The sequence below is a fragment of the Aethalodelphis obliquidens genome, unplaced genomic scaffold, assembly GCF_003676395.1.
Source record: "Aethalodelphis obliquidens isolate GAN/ISIS:26980383/991018 unplaced genomic scaffold, ASM367639v1 scaffold6, whole genome shotgun sequence".
NCBI lineage: Eukaryota > Metazoa > Chordata > Mammalia > Artiodactyla > Delphinidae > Aethalodelphis > Aethalodelphis obliquidens.
This window is the reverse complement of record NW_020837950.1, coordinates 24,731,421-24,750,200: the sequence shown is the minus strand read 5'-3', so window position 1 is coordinate 24,750,200 and position 18,780 is coordinate 24,731,421. Positions and strand designations below refer to the sequence as shown.

At 47.8% G+C, this 18,780-nt stretch overlaps 1 protein-coding gene across 3 annotated transcripts in view; it reads right to left on the bottom strand.

Moving 5' to 3' along the window:
* CCDC149 (coiled-coil domain containing 149) overlaps positions 1 to 18,516 on the bottom strand; it is a 99,026-nt gene extending 80,510 nt beyond the window's left edge. For 2 of the 3 annotated variants that reach the window (XM_027103233.1, XM_027103234.1), the window contains exon 1: positions 18,297 to 18,441. In XM_027103233.1, coding sequence (XP_026959034.1) covers positions 18,297 to 18,344 — 48 coding nt within the window. In that variant the 5' untranslated portion in view covers positions 18,345 to 18,441. Of the gene's footprint in view, positions 1 to 18,296 lie in introns of all 3 variants that reach the window. The other variant, XM_027103232.1, reaches the window with a different exon arrangement.
* Positions 18,517 to 18,780: the final 264 nt, after the last annotated feature.

The following is an 18,780-nucleotide window of genomic DNA, read 5'->3' as shown; positions in this document are numbered from 1 at the left end:
CCCCCCCCCCCCCCCCCCCCCCCCCCCCCCCGTCTGCCCCAGAAGGCAGTCATCTGCAAACTAGAGATCTTGAAATCAGCCATGCAAATCCGTCACCATTTTAATTATCCAAGTAAATAGAGCTCTTACCACCATCTGCCGAGATTTCAACCAGTCGTGTTCATTAAGCTCCCCCAGCAGTTCTTTCTGGATGAGAACCGTGGAGTCATTGCTAAAGGGCCACTTGGGCCCAAATTTCCGCCTACAGGATGAAGGTGTCCCCAGCTGAAGCATGTGTCTCGGAGCTGTTTTCTCCCCTCTCTACACCTCGCTCACATTTTTCTGAAAGCCGTTCATTTGCTCCTTCAAAGTAACTTCATCTTTGTTGTTCTTACTTCCTTTCCACCAACTCCAGGCAGTACTGATGAGTGAGAAATTTTCCTCCCCGAGAACTGTCAGCTCAGAACTCAGCCCCACAGCAAAAAGTGAGGTGGAGCTTCATTCTGGAACACGGATGGGTGTGCGATCCTGGTGAGTCGAATCACCAGAGATCTCAGAGACCAGACTAAATTGTAAATGCTTCTTAAGGCGGGGACTCTGTCCAGGTCTGTTTCTCTGGCTGATAACTGTGCAAATGAGTTGATTATGTTAGTGAAAGGCTCCCGTGGGCGACCTGAGTTAATTATGGCTTTCAGGGAAGATGGCAAAATCCTCACTAGCTACAAATCACCAATGGACCACAAGGCAGTATTGGGTATAATTGTACTTGCTTTCCTTGACAGTCAGTTGGTCCACCAACACCACTACCTCTGTCATCATCGTTCCTCAGGATAGCATTTAAATGACAATAAAGTGATTACTCTTCTCCTAGTACAGAATTAAGACCTGACACTCAAAATATTCCTTGGAGAAGGATGCACAGACATCACTGATGCAGGTAATATCCAAGTTTGGGCATTTCTCTTTCACTAAAGAAAATTCAGTGATAATCACAGCATCACCACAGACAGCAGCAACAAATTGCTAATTGCTAAATATATGATCGGGCTGACCGCTCCAAAAGGCGATGACATTTCAGAGGCAGAGAGACCTAAAAGTATATGGAGGACAGTGGATATGCTGAGGAAGACCCTGATCTGGAGACCCAGATATGACCATGGAAGCGTCAGTCAAACACAGAGGGCAGACCCTCCTCTATCAGTGACGGTGCACCAGGCACTTTACACACATTAGCTCATTCGTCCTCACCATGAGACCCTACAAGGTAGGTACTACTATGATCCCCTATATACATATAAAGTGCTGGTCAGTAAGATGGAAGCAGAAGTGACCTTTGGGACTTCTGGGAAGTTTCCTTAAGGGAGGGGTCCCCAACCCCTGTACCGGTCCGCACCTGTTAGGAACCGGACTGCAGAGCAGGAGGTGAGTGGTGGGCGAGCAAGCGAAGCTTCATCTGCTGCTACCCATCCTCCCCCCAACCCTGTCCGTGGAAAAACTGTCTTCCACGAAACCGGTCCCTGGTGCCAAAAAACGTTGGGGACTGCTGCCTTAAGGGGAGAGGTACACTCTTGCATGTCTTCCTCATCCTGAAATATATGGTCCACAAGATAGAAAACCTCACTCTTGGAATGGAGCAGTAGAGCAGAGAAATGGAAGGTGCCTGGATCCCTGACAAACAGTGAGCTGCCATATCAGCCCAAACTGTCTACCTCCAAATTTATTGTACATGTGTGTGTATGGCTGTTAGCATAACTGAGGCAATCTTGGGCCCTTAAAGTTTCTCCTGCCCTTTTGCTGACCCTACCAGGACTGTACTGTGCAGTAAGTCACTTCTTTGTCATCAAGGGCTTTGTATTGATAGTTAATAGATATTGTTTAATAATCATTAGGACCAGGTGGCCTCTATGCTCTGTTAGTCCCCAAACAATGATGAAAACCTTCACTGACGTATTCCTTGTGCCCACGAGACTAGTTACTCATTCATGAATCTTGACTTAGAAATGCACGTCCTGTTTCCCAGCACCTAACCCAATACCCCTTTAACTATAAAACTGTCCCCATGGCCCCTACGCAGTGCAGGTGCAGCTGTGAATGCTTCCAGATCATTGTCCCCTAACTCATCCCACCCTGTGAGTAAATTACCCTATAATAAACTGATCCATTGACTGTATGGAGCTGTTTGCCTCATTTTTTTTTTTTTTTTTTTTTTTGGTCTCCAGATGCCTTCTCAATTCAGTGGGCACTTTTTGTTCCCTCTGACCTTCAACAATGTGAGTGAGAAATACAGATAATTCTATCTTATTTAAACCACTGTTATTTCTATTACATTAAAATTAATCCTAAATAATATACTGATATGCCAAACAACTGATATTGAGGAAATTTCAGAAGGAAATTAATAAAGCAATCCCATTTGCAATCCCATCAAAACTAATAAAATAGCTGGGAATAAATCTAAATAAGGAGGTAAAAAAAAACCTGTACTTGGAAACCTGTAAGACACTGATGAAAGAAATTGAAGACAACACAAATGGATGGAAAGATAGACTATGTTCATGGATTGGAAGAATTAACACTGTTAAAATGACTATACTACCCAAAGCAATCTACAGATTCAATGTAAGCCCTACCAAAATACTAATGGCATTTTTCACAGAACTAAGACAATTCTAAAATTTGTATGGAAACACAAAAGACCCTGAATAGCCAAAACAATCTTGAGAAAGAACAAAGGTGATTTCAAACTATAGTACAAAGCTACATCATCAAAACTATATGGTACTGGCACAAAAACAGACACATAGGTCAATGGAACAGAACAGACAGCTCAGAAATGAACCCACACTTACATGGACAGTTAATCTATAATAAAGGAGGCAAGAATTTACAATGGAGAAAAGACAGCCTGTTCAATAAATGGTGTTGGGGAAACTGGACAACTACATGCAAAAGAATCAAACTGGACTACTTCCTCTCACCATATGCAAAATAAATTCAAAATGGATTAAAGACTTAAGTATAAGACCTGAAACCACAACACTTCTAGAAGAAAACATAGGCAGTACTCACTCTTGGAATGGAGTGATAGAGTAGAGAGACAGAAGGTGCCTGGATCCCTGACAAATGGTGAGCCCCCATAGCACATATCTATATTTTCCAAATCTGGCGTGGAGGGGTGCAGTGAACTCAAGATTACTTGGATATTTCAAGTTACATCCACCACGACTCAAGGTTTTATCATCTCTAGGCATCAATAATACCTTCAGCCACTCAGTTTTCTTCCCCAACCTTTCCTCGTTCACAGATTCAGGCCATCAAGGGCAGGGACTCGCTGCTGCGATGAGGACACTCTGTGATGGGGGTGAACAGGCAGGGGTGGAAGGCTGGAGCCCCTCACTTCCACGGAGCCAGTGCTTGGACAGGGCTGGGTCACCTGGCACACCTGCCTTCCACCCACAGCACAGAGGTGGTGTCCTGCCCGTCCTTCGGGATGTGGTTACGACTGCAGGTCTCCTGACACCACTTTTGCTCAACTTCCAACTGAAATTGAAGTCATGGCAGGAGTCTGGAACCAGACCCAAAAAGCCTCTTTTTCAGCTCAGGTTTTTAGGTTTAGAGCTAGGTCAGCTGACGTGAGTGTATAGAGGGTCTGAACCCAAGGCTCCCAGAGGGAAAACCTTCTAACCTTCAAGTTTAAAAGCCTAGCTCCACACACTTGCTTCTTTTTGAGTGACCATAAAAAAGGACTCTGAATTTCTGAATATTTCGTAAACACTCTGAATTTCCATCTCTTCATCTATAAAGACCCTACCCCCTGCTCATGCTAACTGGTAAAGTAGTTATAAGACATTGATGAAGGAATACAGAGGAGGGTGACAACATCGTGTTGCATTTTGTACCCCAACTTTTAGCAAAGTGCCTGGGACATAGTTAATTCTCTTAAATATCAGTGGAGGGAAGGCAAGTGTAAGGAATTATTTTTATTTGTTACAGCTCATGATGAGAAGATGGCCATAGGGACCAAAAAAAAAAAATAATCGCACACTTTCTTTGCATGAGAGTCAACCGTGGGTGGCAAATAACCTTGGAACAAACTTAAATTCTAGTCCAGAGCAGAGTTAAAGGCTGGCATCTGTTCAGACACACTATAGTACAGGTCAGAGTCCAATACAGAAAGTAGCTCTTTATAACCAAATGATTTCCCACCCGCAGCTTCTGCCTGACTCTTTTCAAGCAATATATCTGATAGAATAAAATTCTAGTTTGAAAGAAAGGAAGGAAAAGAAGGGAAGGTGGGAGGGAGAGTGGGAGGGACTTGACTTCTAGTAAATTCATAAATCCCTTAGAGCTTATTAAAAGGAGATTTGACTTAACTACCTTTAAAAGATCACAATCTGTATTTTGAGAGTCAGAAGGCCTGTAAGATCAAATGGAGATAAGGGGACTTGGGGGGAGAAAAAGAGATAAGAATATTGTTCTGACCAAAAAAAAAAAAAAAAAAAGATGTCCTTGTTTTAATTCAGCAGTTTTTCAATTCAAGTATTAGCTGAGAATCCAGTGGGGTTGTCGTCTCTTTTACGTTTGTTCATTACATGCAGCACATTGTTCTGGGCACAGTGGGAAATTTAAAAAATGAATGTACCCATCCTGCGTTGAGTAACTCCAGGCTGGAGGCAAGACATACATAAATAATTCCAATGTGAGGCAACCCGGCAGACGCTGGTCACAGAGGTGTGTCTAGACGCTTGGGATTGCAGAAGGCAGGAGACCTTTCCGTTGGGGGTCAAGGTGGTCATGACGAAACCTTGAAAGAAGGGTGAGGAGAAGTGAGAGAACAAGAGTTCCTGGCAGAGGGCACAGCCTGAGCAAAGGCCAGGTACATGGAAACACAGGCTTCCAGCAAAGACCCCCAAAGTGGTTCTGTTTGCCAGGAATACGGGACATGTGAAAAGGAGAAACGCAAAATAAGGCTGGAATGTTTGGTTTGGATGAAAGTAAGAAAGGCCTTAAATGACAGTGGAGTCCGAGCCAAAGGCAGAGCCAATAGGGCCGTGGAGGGCTTTGAGCGAGGAAGGTCAGGATCACGGTCCTGCTTCCAGACCCTTGACCAGGCAGGGATGGACTGGAAGGAAAGGCAGAAAGAGATGCAGGAGGCAGGGAGGCTGATGAGGAGGCACCTGCAAGAATCCAGGGTGGGGAGCTGACTGCTGGCTCTTTGTGAGCAAGTGCTGGGTCTCGGGCACCGAAATCGGCTGAATACGAGGCTTATTCAAAACCCCAACAAATGAGGAAGGTAAAGTGGTCAGCAGGAGACTGGACTGAGGGAGAGTGAGAAGGGTGCAAAGTCACAAGGTGAACAAGGTGAGCGCAGAAGAGGCCATGGGATGGAAGTTGCCCAGGAATTGATCGAGCAGTCTGCAAACACATTAGAAGGTCTGGCAAAGCTGGAGACTGTTGGGAAAGCAGAAAAGGTTACAGATTGACCCTGACAGCATTCACCAGTCTGGAGCAAATTAAAAAGCAAATTGGAACTGGCTTAAATAAAAGGGAGTCCCATCGCTGCCACCTCCAATATCTCCTTGGTCGTGGGGTCTACAGACGGCAGAGCAAGCAGGTACGTCAATCTGCACTTCATCAATATGAATTTTCAATGGCATCATGTTGACAGCAGCAGCTGACACATCACCTCCCTCGGATGAACCATCCCTGAAGCCCTGGGAAGCCTCTTCCTAAAGCCTAGGCAAGGGCAGGACCACCCCCTCAGCGGTAGAGGGTGGGGGACTTTAAAACACACTTTCACGTACATCATCTCACTTTATCCTCATCTTAGATGAGAGACACAAGGCAGGTATTGTTTTCTTCATTGTACAAAGTCCAGAGAAACTGAGGTCTGGACAAGTAAGGTGATTTGGCCAAGACCGTGTAGCTATGTAGTGGTGGGGCTTGATGACTTACATAACCCACTGCTGCCTGAGAAAGGAAGCTGCCCGGGACACCCGGAAGCTGCCCGGGACACCAGGCATCTGCCAGGCCATGTGGACACTCATGCTCCTTCACAGCCATGGTCAGCCCAGGGAGACGTTGGAAGTGGGGCACACTGGCAGGTGAGTAGGGCTGGCTTCAAAGAGAATGTTGAAAATGACGAGGTGAACCGTTTTTCCTTCCTTCTTTCCTTCTCTTCATTCCTCCCCTCCTTCTCTTCCTTTCTTCCACGAGTGCCTGCCAAGGATCATGTGCCAGGCACTGTGCTAGACACTGGTGACCTCCCACCCCTCTGAAGGTCCCTCATCCTCAGGAACCCCAGTTGCCATACCTGCTCACAAGGCCCCACGCTGGCTTCCCAACTGAAATATACCATCCACGTCCCAATCTCTTGAGACCCACAAAAGGTAGGAAACCCAAGTGGAGGCTATGACATCTGAGCTGGGCTGTGAAGTGTGAGTAGGAGATCATCTTTGGACACAAGCAAAGGCTTAGAGATGTCTCAGGGTACGGAATGATCTGGTAACAGGAATTCTATAGAGCGTGAGGGAGGCGGTAGCATAAGGGGTACAGAGGAGTTACTGAAGATGAGGAGAGAGCAGGCCCTTGGAGGCCACCTGAGGAATGGCTTTCACTCTGCGGGCCCTGGAAAGCCATCGGGGGCTTTAGGCAAAGGAGTGGTAAATCATTTCAGCGCTTGGAATGACAACTCAAGTAACTGCAGGGAATAAAGAAGATCTTAGAGGGTCTTTATGCAGATATTCTGGGAAGAGTGGATGAGAACCTGGGCCATGGTGGCATAGTAGGAAAGGTGACACAGAGCCCTTATTAAGGACTTGTACCAAAACAGAAAATATGGGTCTTTGTAGATGATTAGATGGGTGTGGGGTAAGTTGGGAAGAAGAATCAAGGCAGATTCCACAGTGATGTCATTCACTATGGGATAGAAGAAGGGAAGAGAGATGGGAAGGGCTGAAGACAGAGGGAGGGTAAATTCAGTTCAGGGCACGCCGAGTGCGAGGTGCCTGGGGGACACGTCCAGTAGCCCTGTGGAGGGATGCAAAGCCCAGCGTGTAGGGGGAGAACAGCGGAGCGTCAGAGGCTGCACAGCCAGGTGTCAAGTAGGTAGAGGACTGAAGAAAGACTGCCGTATGTGGCAAGTAGGAGGCTGGTCTTGGGCGGCCTTGGCAAGAGCATTTTCAGGAGTAAACGTGGGGTGGAAGGCAGGCTCAGGCGGGTTGAGAGTGGAGGAGGACAAGGGCACAGAGGGACAGGTGCAGGTACAGGGGGCCTCCTGGGTCCTGCTCAGCCCTCATCCCCAGGCAGCTTCTCCCTGTTCAAAGCGTACAGTCATGCCCTTTGAGTTGCCTCTAGAATGAAGGCCACTCAGGACCCCAGCACTCTCTAGACAGCTAACCGGGCATTCAAGGTCAGCCTAACAATCATCAGCTGATGCCCCACTGTGTGTCTCCAATCACAGAAACACATCTGGGATTTCCCAAACAAGCCCTGTATTTTGCCATCTATGCACTTTTGCTATCTCCATTCCTTCTGCCTAGAACACCTTTCCTTTACATTTCCACTTGCAGAAGTCCTGCCTAACCTTCCTGGCCCAAGTGCTACCGTCATCAAGAACCTTCCTCAATCCCCCAATCCAAATGAACTTCCTTGCAAAGCACAAGGCTATGCATACAACATAGTTGTGTGCAACACAACACAACACAACACAACATAGTTGACCTTCTTCTTTGCTATCCACCTGTCCCACTGAAATACCTCCGGGCTGTGCCTCATTCTTCTTTTACGCCAACCGACCAACCTATCACAGTGATGGATCCATCCTGACATCACTGACCCCCCACCTGTGTGTCTGTCACTAGTAAACTATAGGTGGGCAGGCACGTCCAAGATTCTCTTCCCATAAATGAGAATGTGAAATCAAAGTCGAGGCCCTGCAAATGGGCCAGAACTAGGTCATTTGGGGGATGTTCTCTCAGTATCCTCACTCAGGTCCTGCACCTCTTGAGTCATAGCGCGAAGCCTCATCATTCTAGAACTCCTGTCTCCTACCCCAACACAGGTGGTCATGGTCCCTCCCCTTAGGAGCTCACTAATTTGTGTAGGAGTTAAGATCCACACAAAGAGAAGGTCCTTTCCTTTCTCAGGGAGCATGTAAATTCTACATGAGTGGTTTGTAAGCTACACTACATAAGGCAACAGGAGGAAGAGCTCACTTCAAGCTTGGGTGGTCATGGATGATTTTATGAAGGATGTTGGTGTCTATTCCATCTTGAAGGACTGGTGAAGGCTGTGGTCAGGGAAGAAGTGGAAGGCCCACCCAGATGAGGTCAGGATAATAAAGTAGAAGTCAGAATGCGGAACAGATCAGTTTGGCTGGAACAACCAATTTATGAGGGAAAACGAGGCGTAAGGCTAGAAAGATAGGCCAGCTTGGGGCAGGCCTTGAATACCCAGTAATGGGGAGCCACTGAAGGCTTCTGAGTAAGAGGTCCTGGTGAAGTATCTTTTTTAAGGTAGTTTAATAGGCTAGTCATATAGAAGGTATATTGGCTTGAAGAAGATATGATATTTTGAACAAATGTAAGATGTTCATTACAATAAAAATACCATAAGGTAATGGAAACAGAGTAGCCTAGAAGAAGTGAAATGAAGATGAGAAGACTTCAAAATAAAAAATCTGCCAAAGGTTTGTGTTCCTTGGGGACCAGGTGTCCCCTACCACCGGTGCCCTTTTACCTGAAGGACCAGAAAGAGAGGCAGACTCTCAACTAAGCAAAGTCCTCTGCCAGGAGGCACCCAAAGCCCCGCTATGGTTTTATTGGTGGAAAACCAGGCAGTGGGTAAGAAACGTTGCTCACTCTGGTCATTTTCATTCAGGCACTAGCCAAAGTCCTCTTCTTATCTTCAGCCAATGTATTTTATTCAATGTGAAAGTCACTAAATTAATTTTTTTAACATGATAAGAGTAGCAATTGTCAATTTTAGAAGCACATATGCGAATTTCCCTGCACAGGAGAGAACATGAATCCCATTACTTAAAAATAGCAGTTGTGCTCACTTTCCCCCACATGCTAATTTTAATAAACTTACTCTAAAATTAGCCTGCCACTATGAGGATAGCTGCTCATCAAAAATGTTCCCAGGAAGCACTAAGCTTGCCTCGCAAGAGTTCAAGCACTCCTAGGAAACTCTGAACAATGCGGAGCTCTAAGCAGAACTTGTCCTCTTCTCACCAGACTCAGTTACCCCCAACCCTCTGTCAGACCCATCACCACCACTCTCCAGCCACACTTCGAGGGTCATCTTGGACTCATGCTATTGCATCTTCCCGATCCAATTGGCTATGAAATCCTGTATGGGTCTTCCTTTAAAATCTGTCTCATAGCCATCCCTTTTTCTCTCTCTCCACTGATGCCATAACTCCTTATCACTTCATTTATTCAAATATTCAAGCATTCACATATTCTACACTCACTGAGTACCTACAAAGGGCAAGGTACAGTGTGAAGCGTTAAGGTCACAAATTAATAACATGTGGTCCCTACCCTCAAGGAGTTCAAGATCTTTTGGGCCCAGTGGAGACAGAGAGAAGTCAAGGGTTTATCAAAGAACCATATGATAAGTGGTATGACCTAGGTGCAATAGAGGTAATTGGGAATATTGATGGTGACAGAGAAGAGACTAGATTACTGGTAGCTCATCTTCACTTTCCCTGACTCCTGGGAGAGCTACCAAATTTGTCTTTATATTCCCACTGCCTGGCACAGTGCCTTGTGAATGACAAAGGCTCGGTGATTACTGAGTTCAGTGGAAATGAATCTTTCCCAAGTACTTTCATCAACTTACACTCTAGCTAAAAAAACTTTCAGAGGCTATTACCAGCTACATTAGAGTACACCCTTCTGTCTTGCTTTTGAAGTTGTTCACCATCTGGTCTACCCTGGCTATCCAACCGCCATTTCTGCTATACCTCAACCCACTAGTTTCAGGCTTTATCTGGAGCATTTCCTCAAAGGCCAACCACCAGTCCAGTGCTCAGGCCTGCTTCCTGTCACCACCACCACGCTCTTTTCAGCCAAAGCGGAGGGACCCAGTTCTACTTCTTCTAAGAAGCTTTTCCCCACTTCTTCAGCTTCACCAACTGCCTATATATGTATCTAAGATATATTGTTCATTATTTTGCACTATTTTTTTCATTTAGTATTATGAATGTGAATAATGCTTTGAAATATTAAATGGTACTCTATTTACCTTGCCTCAAATTCCTATAACTCCTACCCTGTTACTCTCTACATATCCCTCTCCCTTTTATTTTTTATTTATTTATTTATTTTTAAAATAAATTTATTTATTTTATTTTTGGCTGCATTGGGCCTTCGTTGCTGCGCGCAGGCTTCCTCTAGTTGCAGAGAGCGGGGGCTACCCTTCATTGCGGTGTGCAGACTTCTCATTGCAGTGGCTTCTCTTGTTGCAGAGCACGGGCTCTAGGCACACGGGCTTCAGTAGTTGTGGCACGCAGACTCAGCAGTTGTGGCTCGCGGGCTCTAGAGCACAGGCTCAGTAGTTGTGGTGCACAGGCTTAGTTGCTCCATGGCATGTGGGATCTTCCCGGACCAGGGCTCGAACCTGTGTCCCCTGCATTGGCAGGTGGATTCTTAACCACTGCTCCACCAGGGAAGCCCCTCTCTCTCCCTTTTAAAAGCCAGACATTTTGCCTTCTCCAAGGAAGAGAGTGCTCAGCGGAACACTGGTAGCAAAGTGACTGGCTTTTCAGTTTTGAAGGCCTTGTCCTTCACCAGAAGATACCAGAGCAAAGAAGAGTCTCCCCATAACTCCCTCCCCCATGACTCTCCAAAAGACTAGAAAAGATCTCCAAATTTGAGGAAAAGGCAGACAGCGTGCAAGGAAAGAGAGCCTGGTTATCATTGAATGTCTAAGAATGAACACTTATCAGCCTGGTGTCAGGAGAGTGGAGTAAGGACAGTGGGACTGAGATGTAGCGGCCGTGGCTAGTTTTGACGGAAACCTGATGAGTTGGGGAATCAGGGAGGTAAAGAGTAAAGCTCTCTATAGTGATGACTGTCTTCAATATCCATTCCGCCCCTTTTTAAAGACTTAAGTTTACTGAGGTATAATTTACGTAGAGAAAAAAAATCACCCTTTTGAGGTGTACAGGTCTATGGATTTTAACAAACTTATACAATCATGTAGCCATCAATCAAGGCATAGACTATGTCCATCACTCTAAAAAGCTCCCTCGTGTTCCCCTGCAGTCAATCTGTTCACTCACTCCAGGCTCTGGCAACCACTGATTGGTTTTTCTGTCCTTTCCGTTGTGCCTTCTCAAGAATTTCATATAAGTGGAATCTTACAGTCAGTGCATTTGAGTCTCTGCCTGCTTTCATTTGACATGTTTCTGCATGCATCAGTAGTCTGTTCCATCTTAATGCTAAGCAGGATTCTATGATGTGGATGTAGCAATTTATCCACGTGCCAGTTAGTGGACACTGTTGTGTTTCCAGTTTTCAGCAATTATAAATAAAACTGCTATAAACAGTCACATACAGGATTTTGTGTGGACACGTGTCTTCATTTCTCTTGGGTCAACACCTATGAGTAGGATTGCTGGGCTGTTGGGTTTAGTGTAGGTTTGACTTTATGAGAACTTGTAAAACTGTTTTCAAAAGTGGTTGTACCATTTTTTATTCCTCTAGCAACGTAGGAGACTTCCAGTCACTCTGCATCCTTATCAGCACTTGGTTTTCCCATTTTTTCTTTCTGTGTCTGTTTTTTCCGTTCTAACAGATTCGTTGTGGCATCTTATTGTGGCTTTAACTTACATTTTCCTTATGGCTGACGATGCTGCGTATCTGTTCATGTGCTTATTTACCATCTGAATCTCTTCTTTAGTGCAGTGTCTATTTAACTCTTTTGCCCATTTTAAAAATTAGATTGTTTTCTTACTATTGTGTTATGAGAGTTCTTTGTATATTCTGGATATAAGATATGTGTTCTGCACAAAATTTCTCATCTGTGGCTTGTCTTTTCATTTTTTTTTAACAGAGTATTTCAAAGAGCAGACATTTTTTATTTTGATAAAGTCCAATTTATCCTTTTTTTCCCTTTATAAGTTTGTTTTTCCTGTCCTGTATACCTTTCTAACTTTTTAATAGAACCCTCCCAAATTTAAGTTGGGCATACCCAGCTTAAGATGACATTTCCTAGCCTCCCTTGCAGCTACATGTGGCCATGTGACTACACTCAGACAAATGGGATGCGAGAAGTGATACGTATAGCTCTCTAGTCATCCCTAATTAAAGAAAAGCCCTTTGCCCTGGACTTCCCCTTTCTCTCCTTCCCCTTTCCATGGACTGGGACAAAACACGGCAACAACCTAGCTTCAACTATACAGTTGAGGACCATCCCCTAAGAAACAGTAGAGAAACAAGATGGGAGAAACCTGGGTTCTTAAATGACTCATGGAGCAGGGCTGCTCTCCCAGCCTGGACAACCACACTATGACATGAAAGAGACCTAAATATCTACCTCACTGAAACCACTATATTTTGGGAGTAGGTATCTTTGTTAAGTGGCTTAGACTTTACCCTAAAAAATATACCCTTCTTTCTTAGGAAGTAAAAAATAATCCCCAATTCCCCGGACCCAGCCTCGTGTAGTGTGGTGTGTCTATGCGGAAAATTGCACCATGGTTTCTCAAAGTTTCCCTCAGCTCAGGAGTGATTCAGAGACAGCAGAACGCGACTGAATTCCCCCACCTTGGGCAAGGGAGCAAAGCCCCCCATGCCCAGAGTAGTGAAGTAGCAGTAGATCACCTTGTTCTTCATTCACCCAAAGTAGCATGGGTCTGGTACAGACACCGAAGGGCCAGAAGAGGGGAACAAGGGCAGACACAACAGTGACTGACAGTGACCAATGACCAGATGCTAGACTGAAATGAGGAGAGTGTGGCTAAACAAAACTAGCCCAGACCAGTTGTGTGCCCCCTACCCCATCACCCCTGCCAGTGGCTGAGTACTGCTTACCACCCCTAGAACTCAAATACAAGTTCAGGCAGAGGTGTGATTCCAATCCAGATTACGTTCCCCCCCACCGCCTTACAAGGGGAGTTTGTAATCATAATTAAGGTGTTATAGCAAAATAAAGTTTTCGGTTTGTGAACACCTGAGTTTGTGCCCTGAGCTCCACCCTCACTGTACTAATGTTTGCTGAACATTTACTGCTTGCCAGGAAGACAGCAAAACACGAACGAGCATGATTTCACTGGATCCTCAAATTAGAGCACCTACGAGTAGGTGCTTTACGATCCTGTTTAAAGATGAGAAAAATGAGGCTCGGAGGAGTTGCATGGCACGGTGATTCTCTCAACACCCATTCCCCTTCTTCTGGCAATTGTTCCCACCCCCCTGACCCACTCTCAGTCCATGTGGCCTGGGCAGGGCCCCGTGCACAACTGCAGGCCTGAGACAGGTCGCCGTGCTCCTGAATAACTTCCTCCAGGGCAGGTGGGGGATCTAAGTGGGTGCAAAGGGAGTGATTCCTGGGGTTCTATGGGGTCTCCTGCAAAAGAGTTTCTGTCTTCCCCTCTGGACTTGAGCTTGAGAGGGTGGGAGGCTGAGACTGAAGTCAGGCCCCAAGCAGAGCCTAAGATGGAGAGAAAGCATCTGTTTGAGCACTGAATCCAGCTGTGCCCCACACCACCCCTATCTTGGAATGATTAGTCACGGCAGCTGTGTTAGTTTGCTGGAGGCTGCTGTAACAAACTGCGTAAGCTGGGTGGCTTGAAACAATAGAAATTAATTTCTGATAGTCCTGGAGGTCAGAGGCTCAAAATCAAAGTGTCGATAGGGCCAGGATCCCTAATAAGACTCTAGGGGAAGACCCTTCCTTGCCTCCTCCTAGCTTCTGGTAGCTGCCAGCAATCTTTGGCTTTCCTTGGTTTGTGGTAGCATAACTCCAATCTCTGCCTCTGTCATCACCCGGCCTTCCTTCCTCTGTGTCTTCACATCGTCTTCCCTTTGTGCAGCCAAACTTCCCTCTTCTTATAAGGACACTGGTCATTGGATTAGGAACCCACTCAAATGACCTCATCTTGAGAACATCTGCAAGATTGTTTCCAAATAGGGTCATATTCACAGGTATTGGGGGGAGGACGTTAGGACTTGAATATATCTTTTCGGGGACACAATTCAGCCCACAATATCAGCTGATAAATTCCCTTTGAGCTGAAGCCGCTTGAGTTGGGTTTTGCACCGAGAAAGAAGTACCGCCAAGACTTACTCTCAGTTCTCAGTCAACAAACAAGACCCAAAGCTGCGCCCTTATCCACAGGCTCAGACTGCAAGCCTGTTCAGCTTCCCTCCCCAAATGTCAGCGGCTCTACTTCGGGCAGAGGCCCAGGCTTAACCATCTTCTATATCTGCCTCCTAGTCACTCACTGCATACAGCATGCTCACGGAATACAGGACCGATTGCTATCTAATTAATTCACCAAAATTCAAATAGTGAAACCGAATTAGTCATGGTTTATCACAGGGCAGTAGGCTGAGAGATGACCAGGATTTTTATCTTAGAAATAAAGTTACGGATTGTCTGCACGACTGCGTTTCAAGATTTCCCCCTGATTTGAAAGATCACCTCAGGTGGTGATGAGAAGAATGCTTCCCCCTCCCCAGACATTTAATTTCCAGAATAGAACAGAAGCCACACCCCTTTTACACGCATGGCCGTGTTTACTTCACGACCTGAGAGAAGGCTGTAATTTCAGCTTGTTATGCTAAAAATGTGAAAATAAAACTGATCTCTATAGGATCATTTAAATGAAAACTGCTTCCTAGAGGCAAGCCGAGGAAGCAAACTGATTGAAAGAGAGCACAGGGCTCTGGGCAGGAAGGGCCATGGAGTGTGGGCCCAGGGTGGGAGGTAGAACCGGGGACTTCTGTAGAAACAGACTGGAGCCCATTTGACCCAGGTCACATGGGTGGTGATGCCTTCCCCAGTTCCTTCCACTGGCTTCCAAAGTCACTTTCAAACGCCACTAGCCGCGGACCATTCTCTTCCTTGAATCCTACTTGCCTAGGGCCAACACGATTTCTCCACGCCCACGGAAGCCCAGGCAACTGAACTTGAGCGTGCAGGGGAATCCCCTGGTGAGCTCCCTTTGCAACAAAAGCAGATTTGGGGCTACACCCCCAGGCACTTTCATGAAGTAAGGGAATTCGTTTCCTGTGGTTGCCACAGCAAATCACTACAAACTGGGCGGCTTGTAACACAGACATGTATTCTCTCACAGTTGTGGAGGCCAGAAGTCCAAAATCAAGGTGTCAGCAGGATTGGTTCCTTCCGGAGGCTCTGAGGGAGAATCTATTCCAAGCCTCTCCCAGCTTCTGGTGGCTGCTGGCAGCCCTTGGCATCCCTTGGCTGTCGCTGCCCATCTCCAGTTTCCGCCTCTTCACGTGGACTTCCTCTGTGTGTCTCTGCTTCCCCATAGGCTTCTCCCTTGTATCTCTGTGTCTCAAATCTATCTCTACTTTCTCTTAAGAACACTAATCATTAGATTTAGGGCCCATCCTAAATCCAGGATGATCTCATTTTGAGTTCCTTAGCTTGATTATATCTGCAAAGACCCTGTGTCCAAATAAGGGCTTATTATAGCTACTGGGACGTTAGGACTTAGATGTAGCCATGGGGGGAAGAACACAATTCAGTGCACTACTGTGGATTTGAGGAGAGACCCAGAAACTTGTATTTTTTTCCCCCAAATGCCAAGTGACTCTTTTTACTCTTTGCTCCCAAAATGACTCTGATGATCTGTAAATCGTCCTCTGAGCAACAATGATCCAGTTGCTGAGGATTCAAAGATGAATAAGACATAGACCCCTCCTTTGAGAATCTGCTGTCTAGGGGAAGATACACACAGATGAACTGGTGATTAAGATACAAAGTGTGGGGCTTCCCTGGTGGCACAGTGGTTGAGAGTCCGCCTGCCAATGCAGGGGACACGGGTTCGTGCCCCGGTCCGGGAGGATCCCACATGCTGCGGAGCTGCTGGGCCCGTGAGCTATGGCCACTAAGCCTGCGCGTCGGGAGCCTGTGCTCCGCAACGGGAGAGGCCAAGACAGTGAGCGGCCCGCGTACCGCAAAAAAAAAAAAAGATACAAAGTGCGGCCTAATGATCCCAAGCTCTGGAGTCAGGCACCAGGGTTCAACTTCTGCCCCCTCCAGATGTGAGGCTCTGAGCGAGTTCCTTAGCATGTTTGGGCCACAGTTTCCTTATCTGTAAGATAAGAAATAATTCCTACCTTATACCATTGTGACTATGAGGCTGTGTAAATGTTAAATATGAAGGATGGACTTGGGGAATGGCCGTTAGCTCTTATGAAGGTGGGAAGCGCCTTGCATTCATTTTCACATCCCACAGCCCCGAGCTGTGTGCCCTCTGCGTCCTAAGCTTTAACGAATGTCTGAAGGCAAGACAGCATTACTCTGGAGATACAGAGCTGGGATAGGAAGGACAACTACGGAAAGACCCATATCCGGATCTTGACTTATTCTACAAGCATTTTTTGAGCACCTGCTGTGTATGGAGCTCAGCGTGTGGGCACCTGGGACAAAACCAAATAAAATACACAGCCTAGTGGGGAGACCATTAGACTGCAATACTGTGTGGTCAGGGCAAGACAGAGGCACCCTCGGTCCAGGGACAGCCATGCCAATAAGAACTTCCTTCTTTGGTTTCCCATCCTTCCCAGTCCACCCTTTAGGATTCTCTTAGTGTTTATGGTGTGACTCTCCTTCCACACTATACCATATGCTTCAGGAGTTCTTTGAGGGCAGAAGGGGTCATCTGTCTTCCTGGCCATTGTATCCCAAAATACCGAGCAATGTACCTGACTCCTAATAGGCATTCGACAAGTATTTGCTGGAGTAGTGAACATTCTGCTATTTCAGAGCCCAGCACTGGACTTTCATGAAGAACCACCTCCAGCCTCCTTGACCACTGGGTATGATTCTTGACGAGCCAAGAGAAAAGATCCCCAGAGGATCTGTCCCTTAACATAAAGCCTGACAGAGGAGATGGGGACAGGCTGCATGACAACACATCATAATACTGTCCAGTTATTACATACAGATCAAGAGGGAACAAACTGAACTTGGGGAGAAGCTGTGACAGTCCATTCCCCATTCCCCTTCAGAAATACAACGCTTTGCATACACTGGACATTAAGTACTGTTATCAGACTGACCTGGAGGCCCAGGAAATGGTGAAAGGAGAAAGACGGTACAACGTTTCCCTTCCAGCACCCAACGTGGGAAGGAAGCCAGCAAACCATTACACCCTGCATTGTGCGTATAGAAGTAAGAAAACGGAGGCCCAAGCTGGCCTGGGGGACGGGGATGGTTCTCAGGAGGGAGAGAATGGAGAATTTCCGGGGCGTGGTCGGCACAGCTGGGTAAGTGGCTAACGCCATCACAAATGGTGGTTAAGTCAGGACGAACAATTTACCTGTGAGGGGGAGACACCAGCACTCTCTCTCACCTGGAGAAGTCAGGCAGCCCCTCCCAGGCCAAACCATTCTTAGGGTGGGCTGAAGAGGGAATAGCATAGGAGTCCAAAAGCCGACCCCAGGGGTGTTTCTGACAAAATCGCTGGGCCGGGGAGCGGGGGTGGGGGGGGGAAGGCACGGTATTCTCTGCTTCCACAAATCGAATGACTTCTGCACCAGTGTTTCACTCCTTTGATAAACGGCGCGCCACCTTACACACAGAAGGCCCACGGTAAACGTGTTGACTTAATTGAATAACTGAATGAACGAAGGCTACGGAGGACCCTATGGAACTCCCCTCCCCCACAAAGCTCCGCTGCAGGTGATTCCACCTGGCCCGGCCGTGGCCCCAGAACCCGGATTTCCCCCTGGCACCACCTTTCCGCTTCAGCACTGGGCGTCCAATCGCTTGGCTCCAAAACAGCGGCAACCGAGAAGGCAGGTGGGGCTTGGCTCCCACTCCCGGATCCCCGCTCTCCTCTCGCCAATCCAGTGCCCAGCCCTGCCCGGAGGGAAGGCCCCTCCCCAAAGGCTGGCACCAGCTGGCCTGGAAGAAAGTGGCGCCCGGGCAGACCGCAAAGGGCGGGAGGAACGGCGCACCTGGAGGGGCGCGTGAGAGCAGCCAGCCGAGGCCGCGGGGTGCGCGTCCCCCGCGAGTCCCCGCCCGGCTCGGCCACCCGGGGGGCGCGGGCTCGGGGCTGGGGACCGCTCGGTCCGGCCCATCCCGCCCGGCCGGCGCCTCGGCCTCACCTCGCTCACCAGCCCCTGCCAGTCGCTCTCGGTCCGGTCGCCGTTCATGGCCTCCTCCTCCAGGCACGGGCCGGCCTCATGGACGCCACCCTCCTCCTCTGCGCCCTCCTCCTCCCGCCGCTCCGCCGCCGTCGCCTCCTCCACCCGGGCCCGGCGCGGCCCCGAGAGGGCCCGGCGCCTCCGAGCCGCCGCGCCGCCGCCTCCTGCGGCCGCCCGCGCTGTTGACTCAACGTCAGCCTCCGCGGGAGGAAGGGGAGGAGGAGCCGCGGTCGGTGCCGGGCCGCAGCCGCAGCCGAGCCGGCCTAGGAGAGCGCCACGAAGCCCCCGGACCCCGCGCTCGTGGCGGCCGAGCTGCTGACCGCAGGATTACTGCTCTCCCGGCGGGAGGCGGCTCGGCGTCCCCCACTAGAAGTAAATCCCCAAAGCCAGCCATTCCCTGACCACTATCACGGCTCTCACCATTAGAATGTAAGCCCCACCTGGG